At 38.0% G+C, this 13,815-nt stretch overlaps 1 protein-coding gene across 1 annotated transcript in view; it reads right to left on the bottom strand.

The window, feature by feature from the left end:
• The window catches only part of LOC111062253 (terminal nucleotidyltransferase 4B-like), a 71,832-nt gene that overhangs the window by 29,786 nt on the left and 28,231 nt on the right, over positions 1–13,815 (bottom strand). The window contains exons 6-7 of the mRNA XM_039441390.1: positions 2,657–2,856; positions 2,056–2,200 (exon numbers count right to left, since the gene is read on the bottom strand). Coding sequence (XP_039297324.1) covers positions 2,056–2,200; positions 2,657–2,856 — 345 coding nt within the window. The remainder of the gene's footprint in view (positions 1–2,055; positions 2,201–2,656; positions 2,857–13,815) is intronic.

Raw genomic sequence — 13,815 nt, forward strand, 5'->3', positions numbered from 1 at the left:
AACGTGTGCCCCCTTGGTAGCCCGGAGAATGTCGAAGCGGTATTCCAGTTCTCGCCAGGTGTTTTGTAACATGTGTTCTGTCACAGTACCCACAGCAGCTTGTATCCTAGCCTTCAATTCGTCGATGTCAGCAACTGGTTTGGCGAAGACTCTGTCCTTGATATATCCCCATAAAAAAAGTCAAGGGGAGTAATGTCTGGAGAGCGGGGTGGCCAGGGTGTTGGACCATCCCTTCCAATCCACCGATCCGGAAATGTTTCATCTAGGAAATTACGCACTATCAAAGCCCAGTGGGGGGGCGTGCTCCATCTTGCTGGAAAATCATCCATGGTTGATAATTTTCTAACTGAGGTGCAATGAACTAAGTTGCAACACGTCTAAGTAAATGTTAGCGCTAATGGTTTTTTCCGTGAAAAAAAAACGGCCCAAAAACCTTGTTGTGCATTAGGCCGCACCAAACATTAACTTTTTCACTGTCTCGCTGTAACTGTACAGTAGCGTGTGGATTCTCTGATCCCCATATACGGACATTATGCCTATTTACCATTCCACTGACATGAAAGGTGGATTCATCTGTAAAACATATGCGATTTAAGTAGTCGTTAGTGCCATCAATTGCGAATTCTGCACGTCTCAGCAAATCATTCGGTTGCAAGGCCTGCACGATTTGCACTTTATAAGCATGCAACCTAAGCCTTTTATGAAGAATTTTCACAACACTTGCTTGCGGTATTTGAAGTTCACGTGATGCTTGACGAGTTGATTTTTAGACAGACTCCGTTGAAATGATTGCTGAACACGATCAACAGTTGCTTCACTCACACTAGGCCTGCCACTTCTAGGATGATCTTCAACGCTGCCTGTTTCTTTGAACCTGTCATACCATCGCTTTATTGATTCAAGATCAGGAGCGCTGCGTCCATAAGAAGCCCGAAAATTACGCTGAACACTGATGGGCGATTTCGTTTTGTGAAACCAAAGCACACATTGTGCTTTTTCCTGCTTCGACGCCATTTTGACCGCAACTAACGTGAACTAACAGACAGCGTCATTGTTTAGGACCACTAGCGCCATCTATTGGTCAAAAAACACTAACCTATGTAACAGCGCCAGATTTAAATTATTATGGCAAACTGTTATTCTGTAATAAATTTTTAAAATCAGGGCAAGACTTTATGCTCACTCTGTATTATGTTACATGCAATAATGATTAGAATAGAGCACTTTGATAACTATGATACACTCTTAATTTTCATGGATATGACATTACTATAAATGGAGATCATTTATTGAAGCGAAACTGTGTGAATGTGTAGCATCAAAAAAACTTTTCTCAACTGCTCCTACTTGCATAAGAATTAGTTTTAATTCAGCAAGTAGTATTTTTATTTTTCTAGGGTAATGTAAAGATTTTATTTAATCCATTAGTTTTAGTAATTTATGAAAATTTGTATTTTTTCTGTTCTGGATTTTTGTAGCCTATGTAATTTTGGATTTGTAATATTGTTTTGGAAAAATAAAACTGATTTGATTCGAACTTGTCTATATATTTTTCAAACGCAATTGGCATGTTACCAGTATTTTTATACAATCACTAATGATTAAGTAAACACAAAAAGTAATATTTTAGGATGGTGATTCAATTTATGAGACTCAAGAGGTGACGTTAACCGTTGTTGGGTGAATTTAGACTGATAAACTTATTGCTAAAAATGACCATTAATGAGAGTTAAAAGTGCACATTAGGCTGTACAGTATTTTGGTGTAACCATCATCAAGTGATTGAAACGTTCCTTCTTCCCATCCTTTCACATATAACCATAGTGAAATTTTTGAGACTCATGAAAATTTATGTGACTCAAGAGGTGGCGCTAAACGTTGTTGTGTGAATCAGGACTGATATGATTAATGCCAACATATTATGGTGCTCCAGAAATTTTGGCGGAAAACCATAGATCACTCTTATTAACACCCAAATGGACCGATTAAAACAATAAAATCAATTATTAGAAATTTAATGACTATAAATATGACACATAAATATGTGGTACTTACAGTATCACTAGACGACGAAGAGGCCTCACTACTACTAGATGCACTGCTCGAGGCAATTGATAGTTTCTGCAGAGGGAAGTTTTCCTTGATCCACGATCTGTACTTAATCACTTTGTCGGTAACACGGATTATGCGGCCCAAAATGCTGAAAATCAAACAATTTTGCTTTGGAATATTCAATAAGTTAAGAAAATTGATATCGTGTGATGTGGAGATGCATGTTCATTTTTTTGTTCTACGTTTTACAAAATGTCTGTGTATAAAAGAGGGTATCTACTGTAATCTATAGTTATTGTTATAATTCAGATGATTCATTATTGCTATGAATAGTTCATATTGTGATGGATATTGCTTGTATTTTTTTTCATTTTCCCATACAAAAAACAATTTTTAATTTTCAATACAATTTTTACAATTAAAATTCAATATTCCAATTGATTTCCTCTTTTCAAACACTCATGTAGAAAGTACCTTTTACTAAAAGGTTTGTTGACAAGTCTTCGTTAATAAATAGTAATTTGTTTTCATTATGTGCTGATATTCAATTTCTGATTTTAATTTAAAATGAACTATGACTGTTGGTTGTTATTGACAGACTGACCTATCTTTGTTGGGATCGAAGAGCATGTCCTGGCCATTGGGATTGATTGCCTGAATGAGCGTGACATAGGCGTACTCAAAAGCTTGCTTGACTTGCAAGGCGCCGTAAGAGCCCCGTCCAATGTCATTTCCCGGAGTCAGCGGGTCTTCAATGCTCAGTATAGATGGACGATGACCGTCAACCATCTCATTCGAGAGCACCTTTAATCACACAAAAACTAAATCATAACAAAAAATAGTACAACCACAGAAAATCATATTGTAAAAAATAAAAACTGTCACAAAAACTTATTCTTTAATGAATTAATTGGATATTTAGAATAGAGTAATTTATTCACCATTAGATACAATCATAGAGAAAAGATACCGTTCATACTTGCATTATACGTCTCCGATATAATACAGTACATTAGGCTTTATAAGATAAAATAAATCGTTTTTTTTTGCTGAGGATGAAGCTCATATGAGCTAGGCTTGTGGATGATGATGAGAGATGAGTGGGACCTCCAGCTTTAGGTGGGTACCGATCCACCAACAAGCAACTTACACTGTTCAACATATCAAAATATTCATCAAGGTAATAAAATGCTCTATCATTGAGCCACTGTGACAATGCTCTATCATTGAGCCACTGTGACACTACTGCATTTCTGACAATTCTCAAACTGTTAGAGGTAGCTCACTGAAAATAAGAAATTTTTTGTACTTGTGGCTTTTAAATCGCTTTTTGGGGGTATGTTTCGGTTTATGTGACCGCAGCCGACGACCGAGAAAGAACCTTTGGTTATGAGTGATCAAGCATAAACGTGGGTCGGCATGTAAAAGGGGATAAGTCCCATTTTTCCGAAAATGGGGTTTTTGTGGCAAGTCATTCACAGGACTATTCCTCAGCTGTGTAGAAAGTTATAAGTCAGATGTTGTATTCACAGCCTTCACAATAGAAAGTGTGTCTTATGGGATAACTGAATATTGAAATAATTCTGTTATGTAGAAGGGGTTATGTCAGTGCAAATAACTTACCTCCTTTTACATGACCAGAGAAAGCTCCTGATTTATGTGTAAAAAGGGACAAGTTCAAAACGTATTGACTTATCTCCTTATGCACTACTACGGTTTCTGTAAAACTAGCCAAAGTCTCAAGACTAAACGCCTTAATTCTCAGCCTGCAGCCACATCCTCATTATTGTTTTGACGAGATGTCACGTGCAGACAAGTTATTAGATATCGTCTTTCAAGCAAAGAATGGTAAGTTATATTATCATTATTTTATTTTATTACTATAAATTATAATCATGATTTTATGATAATTCTATGTAACTTATTCATATTATAGGACAATATTTACGCTATTCAAATTATAATTTTTTTAGGTTAAGTAGCAGGATGTCTACACTGCTATGACATACTGTCATAGGCTACTGTCTATATCTAATTTATTTTCAAACATAGTAACTAAGTTATATTGTTATTAATATTATTTGGAATTATTATTGAGTAAAATATCTACAATTCAAGGGTAAAGGTTCATCACAATAATGTGGATAAACTACTTAGTTATCTGATACAATACCGTAATGAGTTGAGGCTGATGACTATTATGATTCATTGTTTCAATGCTTTCATGGAATAGATAATTTACACAGGTCCATATCAAGTGTATCTGACTGATTCATCCTTCTGTTTTTGATTACACTACAACTTTAAAAGCTATAAGCAAATAGTAAGTTAATGAATGCTACACCTGTAACTTATGTATGCATCCTGTAGCTGTAGGCTACACAAGTACCTATTTGACTGATACATCAATCAGTTCATGTGTACATTTCAGTTAAGCTAAGCAAATATTATGATATTGTTGTCAAAAACCAGTAGTTATTCATAAACGGTAGGCCTACCTAATCTACTTCTATGTACATGTATCCTGTAAGTACCCAAGCATAATCGTATTAGGTATTTTGTATTTTTTACACTTTTTTGATCAAATTTTTTGTGGTCAGGTGTTAGTGTCACAAGTCTAGTTGCTACTACTGTTAAATTGATAATAACCCTACCTATAATCATGATAATATCCAAATTATATTATGCCTATCCTATATTGTATTTTATTTGGTTTTATGTACAATAACTCTTACTGACTTGATTAAAACCAAGCCTAGAGTATCAAGATTATGACATTGAAGAAAAATATGTATTAAATGGTGCCCATAAAACTGATAAGAACCTGTCCATTCATGTAATGTGTTTTTTTTTTACTTTAGTGCAAATGATTCCTACTGTAATATTAACCTAGTTACACTTTTTTTGTTCTAGATCAGCAAGGCAGAGGGCATCATGGAACATCATCCCCAGAAAGTTCTCCAAGTCCTACATCCAGTATCTACTTGGACTTGTGCAACAGAGGAGATATTCAGGAACACAGTTTGTCAGGAACTTGTACAGGTGTCAGATGAACAATTTGAGTTAAACTGTAATTCGCCAGTAAATTCATCAATGGGGGCAGATGAGATGGCTCATGCTTTATCGAGTGAAGCTGCTACCGGATTGGCTACTGTTGTAGAAGTAGAAGAAGTACAAGAGTATTCATATCTGGTATCAGAAACATCCAATTCATCTCAATCATATGAGAATGAAAATTTTGTTTGCCAGGAGCCAAATGAAGAATTATTCTCAGTTCCAGTCATCAACCCTTTTCAAAGCTCTACTGAATCAGGGAGTAGGCCTACAACATTTATTCAATTAGAGCCCAACGATTATGTATCAACTATGGAAGATTCAGTTGAAGTTCAATGTGTGGAAGATGATTCTATAATTTTTTCTAATGAAGATCATGACTCTGACAGGGACCCTGACTATTCTCCAAACAATGATAGCTCAGACAAACAGGTGGGTAATTTGAATCAAAATTCTTCAAAAAGAGAGCGTTCAACTCGAGGGAATAAACGTATTGTTAAGGGTGACACACGAAAGAAGAGAGATGATAGAAAACTATCTAAGAATGGAGGACAAGAGTATGTGACAAAAAGTGGCAAAAAAGTACCAGCTAGGAAGTCTACACCATTGAAGTGGTGTAGAATGAAGTGCAAAGAAAAGGTTGATCAGTATAGGGAAGGATTGTTCAAAGATTATTGGGGATTATTGGGCGCATTGTATTCGTTTCAGCTTTGAAGTTACTCTCCAAATTAACATAATTGACACCTTTCTAAGAAAGCTGAAAGCGCCTCCCCGTGGTGCGCCTGGGTATCCCTATTCAGGATGGAGACCTGAATTCGGAGAGCAAAATCGAATACTAGCCAGCCATAGTGGACTGGCCTTCCCTTCCCTGCCTTATTCTCTTCTTTCCCTTACCGGCTGCTCTATCGTTTGGTTCTCTTATGCTTCTTTTCCTGTTTAGTTTCAGTTGTCTTTCCTCTCTGTTGGGTTTTGTTTTTTCTGCCTGCTTCTCCCTCCCATCCTATTATTTGGTTTCATTTTATTTTCATAATATTTCTTTCCCTATCTTTCCTATTTGTTGGAGGGGACTGGCAATTACATCTGCCATTGGAGTGAACACTCCAGACGTCTGTGGGGTATTGGTATTGGTTGGATATTGGCAATGATGCACGTATTGGAAAGGAAAAAATTTCTGCCTAAGTTCGTTTGGCGGCCAGACTATCTCTGATCTCCTGGCCTAAAGCTAGCACACACACAAACATCTTAAGATGAGTTTTAGAAACAGCTCTTTTCAGAGCTACCCAACGAGGAAACTAGGACAAGGAATTGGAATTTTACAAATAAATGTTGAAGGTATTAGCAGGGGAAAATGCGATTACCTATCCCGGCTCTTGACTGAAAACAAAGTAGATGTGCTGTTGGTGCAAGAGACGCACGCAGCTGATGAGGAGAAACTGTTCCAGAGGGGTCGAGTTCCTGGATATAAAATAATAGGTGCGACATATCATCATGCTTATGGAGTGGCCACCTATGTAAGGAATGGAATTCAAAATGCCTCCTGTCTTGAAATGAGTGCAGATAATGGGGTACATCAGGTGGTCATGAAAATTGGGGATATGACTATTACTAATGTGTACAAGCCTCCAGGGATCCCCTGGCCACCACATGTTCTCAAGAAATATGCTCACCCTGCACTATATATTGGCGACTTCAATAGTCATCATGAGACTTGGAGATACCGAACCAATGATGCAAACGGAATAGCACTGACTGACTGGGCTGAGGAAAATGATATTCAGCTAATATTTGATGCTAAGGACAGAGCAAGCTTCCACTCTGCTGCATGGAATAGTGACTCAAATCCTGACCTATGCTTTGCCTCGGCAGATGGAGGCAGATATTACCCTGTCAGACGTAATGTCCTGTCAAACTTCCCTCACAGTCAGCACAGGCCTGTTCTCATTGAGACTGGACTACAAATCCCACTCATCCAATCAATTCAGCAACCTAGATGGAATTTCAAAAAGGCTAACTGGAGTGGTTTCACAGAAGAATTGGATAGATGCATCCGTTGGATCCCTCCAGAGCCTGAGAACTATAAAAGATTTATAGGCATTGTTGTAGCAATGGCCAAGAAACATATTCCAAGAGGTTTCAGGAAGGAATATATCCCGGGATGGAGTGAAACGAGTGAACATCTCTATAAGCAATTCCAGAAAAAGAATGATCCAAAGATTGCAGGAGAACTCCTGAAGAGTTTGGATGAGGCACGCAGAGAGAAATGGTCCAGCACAATGGAGAAGATGGATTTCAGACATTCCAGCCGCCGGGCTTGGAGTCTTCTCAGGAAGCTGGGCAGTGCGAAAATTGTCACCCATCAGGGCTGCCATATTCATCCTAATCAGGTGGCAGAACAAATTGTTAGGACATCAAAGGCCCCAGGCTGCCTGGACCATGCAATAAGGGTGAAGAATAGGCTAAGGGAGATGAAAGCAACTGTTCCAGAAGACTCAAGTCTGTCCAGTGATTTCACGGTTGAGGAGGTAAATGTTGCACTTCACAATACAAAGCCTGGTAAGGCACCGGGGTTTGATGGAATCCATCCAGAGTTCCTGCTCCATACAGGAAAGCGTGTCAGACTGTGGCTCTCTCGGTTCTATACAAGGATCTTACAGAGTGGCTATCTCCCAGCAGAATTCAAGGAGTCAAAAATTGTGGCAATCATAAAACCTGGCAAGCCTTGTGATGATGTTAAGAGTTACCGTCCAATTGCTCTGCTCAGTGTCAGCTATAAATTACTTGAAAGGCTCATCTATAACAGGATCAGCCCAAAAATACTGGAACATGTTCCAATTCAACAAGCAGGATTTCGGCCAAACCGGAGCTGCGCAGACCAGGTTCTTGCATTGACAACACATATTGAAGCGGGTTTCCAGAAAGGCTTGAAGACGTCTGTTGCCTTTGTGGACCTGAGTGCTGCATACGACACAGTGTGGAGAGAGGGCCTCATATTTAAACTCCTACAGGTCCTGCAAAGTCTAAAAATCATTCAATTGATCAATAAAATGCTGAAGAACAGGAATTTCAGGGTTCTCATGGATGATAGGCTGAGCAGGAGAAGAGTATTGAACAATGGATTGCCACAGGGATCTATCTTATCCCCCCTTCTTTTCAATCTGTACACAGCCGATTTACCAAATATCAAATCAAGAGTATTTGTGTATGCAGATGACATTGCTATAGCCATTCAGGACAGGAGTATGGAAAAAACAGCAAGCAGCCTGACTCAAGACTTGTCTTTCCTCTCAGCTTACTTCCACAAGTGGAGGCTCCCCTCAGCATCTGCTTTAGGTACTCAGTTGGTGTGAATGTGGCTGGATTTGAACTGCCAAGACGGACGTGGGCGGCCCTCAACAGGGTTAGGACTGGCCACGGGAGATGCGGGGCCTCTCTTAATGACTGGGGCAGTTTACCTTCCCCTGCTTGTGATTGTGGAGAGGCTAGACAGACGCTGAAGCACATAATCGGAAATTGTAATATACGTGCCTACCAAGGCGATTTAAATGATTTTATTTCGGCTTCTCCACAATCACTACACTATCTTGACAACCTCGACATCAAAATTTAATATATTTACAATATCTTATTAACCTGACAACGGTCTCATGACCAGATTTTTTTTTTTCTTTGACTACCTACCTATATGTTTGTGTGTGTCTTTATATATATGTGCCATACGCTAATAATAATAATATTGGGGATTAGGTGATGAGAGCAAAAAATTTTTAGAGATCATAATAGGAAAGAAACGTGCTTCAATATCAGGTATGATTGAAAATGAAGATATGCGGGGGATGCATAGTCCGAGAAACAAAACTTCTGAAGAACGTCTGAAGTTGGCCCGTGAGCATCTGGAATCAATTCCATCTTATGAGAGCCATTATTCTCGACAAGATTCTTCCAAAAAATGCCTGCCTCCACACTACACCATTGGCATGTGCTACAAGGAGTATGAGAAAAAATGTGGCAAAGATGCAGTTGATGAAAAAATTTATAGCAAACTTCTTCATGAAATGAAATTATCAATCAAGTCTCCAAATAAAGACACTTGTCAAACCTGTGACCGACTACATATGGAGATAAATATGAGTAGAACTGATGATGATAAAATTAGAATCAAGGAAAAGCTCTCTTCTCATCAGGATCTTGCAGATGCAGCTTATAAAGCTAAGGCTGATCGGTCTCTATCTAAGACTGATCCCACAAAGAAAACAATCACCTTTGATCTACAGCAGTGTCTTCCAACGCCATACCTTCAAAGCTCATTATGCTTTTACAAACGGCAGTTATGGGTATTCAATTTGACCATCCATGACTGTGATGATGGTCAAGCTTATTGTTTCATGTGGAATGAAACTGTTGCTGCAAGGGGTGGTAACGAAATTGCATCCTGTATTTATAAATATTTATTGTCCCTTGATCCTAATATTAAACATTTAACAATGTATAGTGATACGTGTGGAGGGCAAAACCGTAACAGCAACTTCAGCATTATGTGTATGGTGGCATTACAAAATTCACCTACTTTGGAAACAATAAGTCACAAATTTTTGATCCCAGGTCACACTTATTTAGAATGTGACAGTGACCACAGTATAATTGAGAAATTTAAGAAGAAGTATAGTGCTCCAATAGAGCATCCACGTGATTGGATTCAACTTGTTAGAGTAGCCAGACAGAAAAAACCATTTGTAGTCTATGAGATGAAGAGAGAAGATTTCCTTTCTTTTTCTGGACTCTTGAAGAATCCATTGCAAATCCGGAAAGTTGATGAGGAGAAAAATAAGGTCAACTGGAGAGACATAAGATGGCTATTTTATGAAAAAGGAAACACCGGTAAATTTCAGTTGAAGACAACACTAGAAGAACCCACACCGATCAGAACACTGGATTTTAGAAGAAGAGGGCGGATGGAAATGCCATTAGGACCTCTCTTGGCATATGATGGACCTGTTCCAATAACTCCAGAAAAGAAGAAAGATTTGTTATCGCTACTTCCATTCATCTCAGAAATATTTAGAGACTTCTACACAAACTTGAAGACATCAACAAAAACAAGAAACACCCTTCCGGATGTTTCTGATCAAGAGGATAATGGTGAATTGGAGTTGGTAGCACTGGGCTACTTTGTAATGTTGTTGAGAAATTCGCTCCGCAATTTTCATAATTTTACAGTGGTTATTTACTAACAAATGTAAAATTCATGTAGTTCAGAAGTTTCTAGGAAGTGTGAAGTACCTGTTCTTTTAAGAATTCCATAACTGCAGGACCGGTTGGTGACTAGAATAACGCGGATCACACACGATTTTGGACACTTTGACTCCATTTTTCGTTGCCACTGGCATACACGTGCTATTTCTTGTCGTTTTGACTGATTGGTTCGTCTTTCCTACGATTCCATCGTAACTGCTATTGACAGCTTAAGTGTGATAGCAGGGGTGTAGGTTCTAATCTGATAGATAACGCGATAAACTGTTTTCAATATAGTGTTATCTATACTGCTCTGCTGACTGGTGAAGTAGATTAACCAGCTGTTTTTTGTTTACCTACTTATTTATACTGCATAACTACAGATCTTATTTATATGTAACCATGACAAACAAGTGCGGCACTTTTTAAATTAATTTCATCGAGCTATATCTCGCTCTTGTGATTTTCGCAAACTGACGTGGCTACAAGGCCTTTAATATATTGTTTCCTTTCCCTTTACCCTATCAGGAGCTTCCTTTTACCGCCTTGATAGCTCTCTCGGCACTTGTCAATTTTCCTTCCAGTTTTCCTTTCTCTCTGATACTTGCACGAACTTTATAGATCGGGCATCAAATAAAGTTTTGAATCACAGAATAAGAACACCGCACAATTACTACTGTAATATATTATAAGTATGTTCCCAACAATAAATAGATCTTCAACACAAAGGGGTAACGATGCTATAGAGGTCAACGGGTTCAAATTCAGAAAACAACGTACAATGCTAGACGGAAGAGTTTCGTGCCATTGTCTAAACAATGGCTGTCCATATACTTTGAAAACAAACGCCCAGGTTCATACAGTTTTAGAAACAAGCGGGAAGCACGATCATCCAGCTCCTGATCTGGCCTCCGCAAGTACCGTGATCAATAACTCTTCTGTCAGACAATCAACTCCTCTGTGCACGGATAAGTTGCCATCCACTCCTGTCAGTTGTAAGGGTATTTATTCACCTCAACGAGCAATGTGCGATATGGGTGTCAACACACCAACAGCAAGAGCAGTCTCAAACAATGAATCGCCTAGTTTGCGTGCAATAGAGCTTCTACAGCAGCGTAATGATATGATTGCGTATTCACAAGACTTAAAAATGCAAATTGAATCTCTTCAGAAACAAGTTGAAACACAGAGGGAACAGATCAAGTCAGTAACGCTGGAATTTGAAAGAGAGAATGGAGATGTTAAAAGTCAGCTAAGAGCAATGTCAGTGACAATTGAAACCTTGGAGGCTGACAACAATGCTCTGAGGAATGAGAACAGCTTGTTAAGAGATAGCTCTAATAAAAATAAGAGCTTGCGTTATGAATCCATGAATAATGGTAGCAAACAAACCAAGTCGAATAATGGAATTAAACCAAGTCGAACAAGCATTTCAAATTCAAATGTCGATAGTGATGCTGTAGTTTCGAAAGAGTGTGAACCCAGTCCAGCCACTCCTAGTCTCACGGTTCACCACTACGCTGACAGCCAGGGTAGAGATGTCGGAAGACACTTCAAGAGGAAAAGCAACTTGAATTTCACTTCATTTGTGAAGCCGGGGGCCAAGTTTCTTCATGTCATGCCGGATGGATTGACGGATTTTGGCGGGAATGATGTGTTGGTGATTCAAGGGGTACCAATGACGTCAGTAGAAATGAAGCCAAGGACGTTCTGATTGCTTTGCGAAGGAGTCTGGTGGCTCTCTATGGAACCAACGTCGTCGTGATCTCGATTCCACATCGCTTCGATTTGGCGGACTGGTCTTGCGTCAACAAACTGATTAAAGAGACTAATATTGCTTTTAAGAAAATATGTAATCTGTTTCCTAATTGTAAGTTTATTGATATGAGTCATTTGGGGAGATTTCATACAACTCATGGCTTACATCTCAATAAGTTCGGCAAACAAATGATCAGTGATAGTATTATCGAGTGCGTGCAAAGTAATTTCATAAATACAAATTCATATTCTGCTATTCCACTACATAATTCTTTTTTAGTTTAAACTGCCTCGCATCGGAGAGGGCCCCATCTAATTCAGATTTTAATCAATTAGTCTTCTCCGATTGTAATTATCCGCATACCTCCCCTCTGACAGGGTCTGAAAGTTTTGAGATAAATAATACTGAAGCTTCTAAAAAACACAATACTTCTACATTGAATTTAGCAATGGATATTAATGTTCCTCTTGACAATTTGACACCTCACTCGCACCCAGCTACTAATGTATCTCAAAAGGCGAATGATAGAATCTCGATTTTACACCAGAATGTACTACACTTGCCCTCACGCTTAGACTTGTTGAGAATTACCTTGGAGGAGCTAAAGCCTGAGATATTAGCTATCTCTGAGCATAAAATGACAGAGGCTAAAATAACTCACTTGAATGCACCCCATTATCAGATAAGTTCTCAATTCTGTAGATCGAAAAATGTGGGGGGTGGAGTTATGATTCTGGTTCAAAATGAAATCTATTCAATTTGTAAGCCTGTGATCTTGCCGGCAATACAGTCGATCACTAGCGAGAAAGAGTTTGAGTGTTGCTTATCTCAATTTTCAATGAATAAGTTCTCGTTTGTGCTGGCATGCTTGTATCGAACGCCTCAACAATGTTTTTTAGAACCATTTTTTGAAAAACTTGAAATCTTGCTGGAAATTTTGTGCAATAAATACGAGAATGTTCTATTTATTTATTTATTTATTCGTATTTATTTATTTATTATTTATAAGTATTGGCTGGTGATATTAATATTAATGTCTTAGAGAAAAATAATGTGTATAATAAATTCATCAATGTTCTTAAAATGTACAACATAACTTATAAAGTAGATTTTGCGACCAGAATCACAGCTACATCTGAAACAACTATTGATAATTTTATAACAAATATTAATAACGACAATTTAAGAGTTTCTGGAATTATCACTCACACATCTGACCATGATGCTCAGCTGTTTGAGATCATTCATATTAAGAATGCTATTCACCAAAAACCAATTCGTAAATTGTGCAGGAAATTTGACAGTGGTAGCTTAAATGTATTTTTTATGGATCTGCTAAGATTGGATTGGATGGAGGTTTACCAGTCTCCAGTGATGCTAAAATATGATGTTTTTATCACAACTTTTTTGTATCATTTCAATATAAATTTTCCAAAACTTTATATCACTGAGAAACAACCAAATAAAAGAAAATGGTCGAGCGTGGAGGTGGATAGGAAGAGGAATGAATTGTAAGAGATTGAAAAAATGTACAGACATACTAAAAGCGAAAACTTGAAAAATGAGATTAAATTTAGGAAGAGAGATCTTAATCATAGTATAGAGAGGTGTAGGCAGAGATCATTTGACAATAAAGTTTCTATTTCAAAAAATAAAAATAAATTAGCTTGGAACCTTATAAATTCAGAAGTTGGTAGAATCAAAGTAAATAACCATTCAAA

Source organism: Nilaparvata lugens, chromosome X (assembly GCF_014356525.2).
Source record: "Nilaparvata lugens isolate BPH chromosome X, ASM1435652v1, whole genome shotgun sequence".
In the NCBI taxonomy this organism is placed as follows: domain Eukaryota; kingdom Metazoa; phylum Arthropoda; class Insecta; order Hemiptera; family Delphacidae; genus Nilaparvata; species Nilaparvata lugens.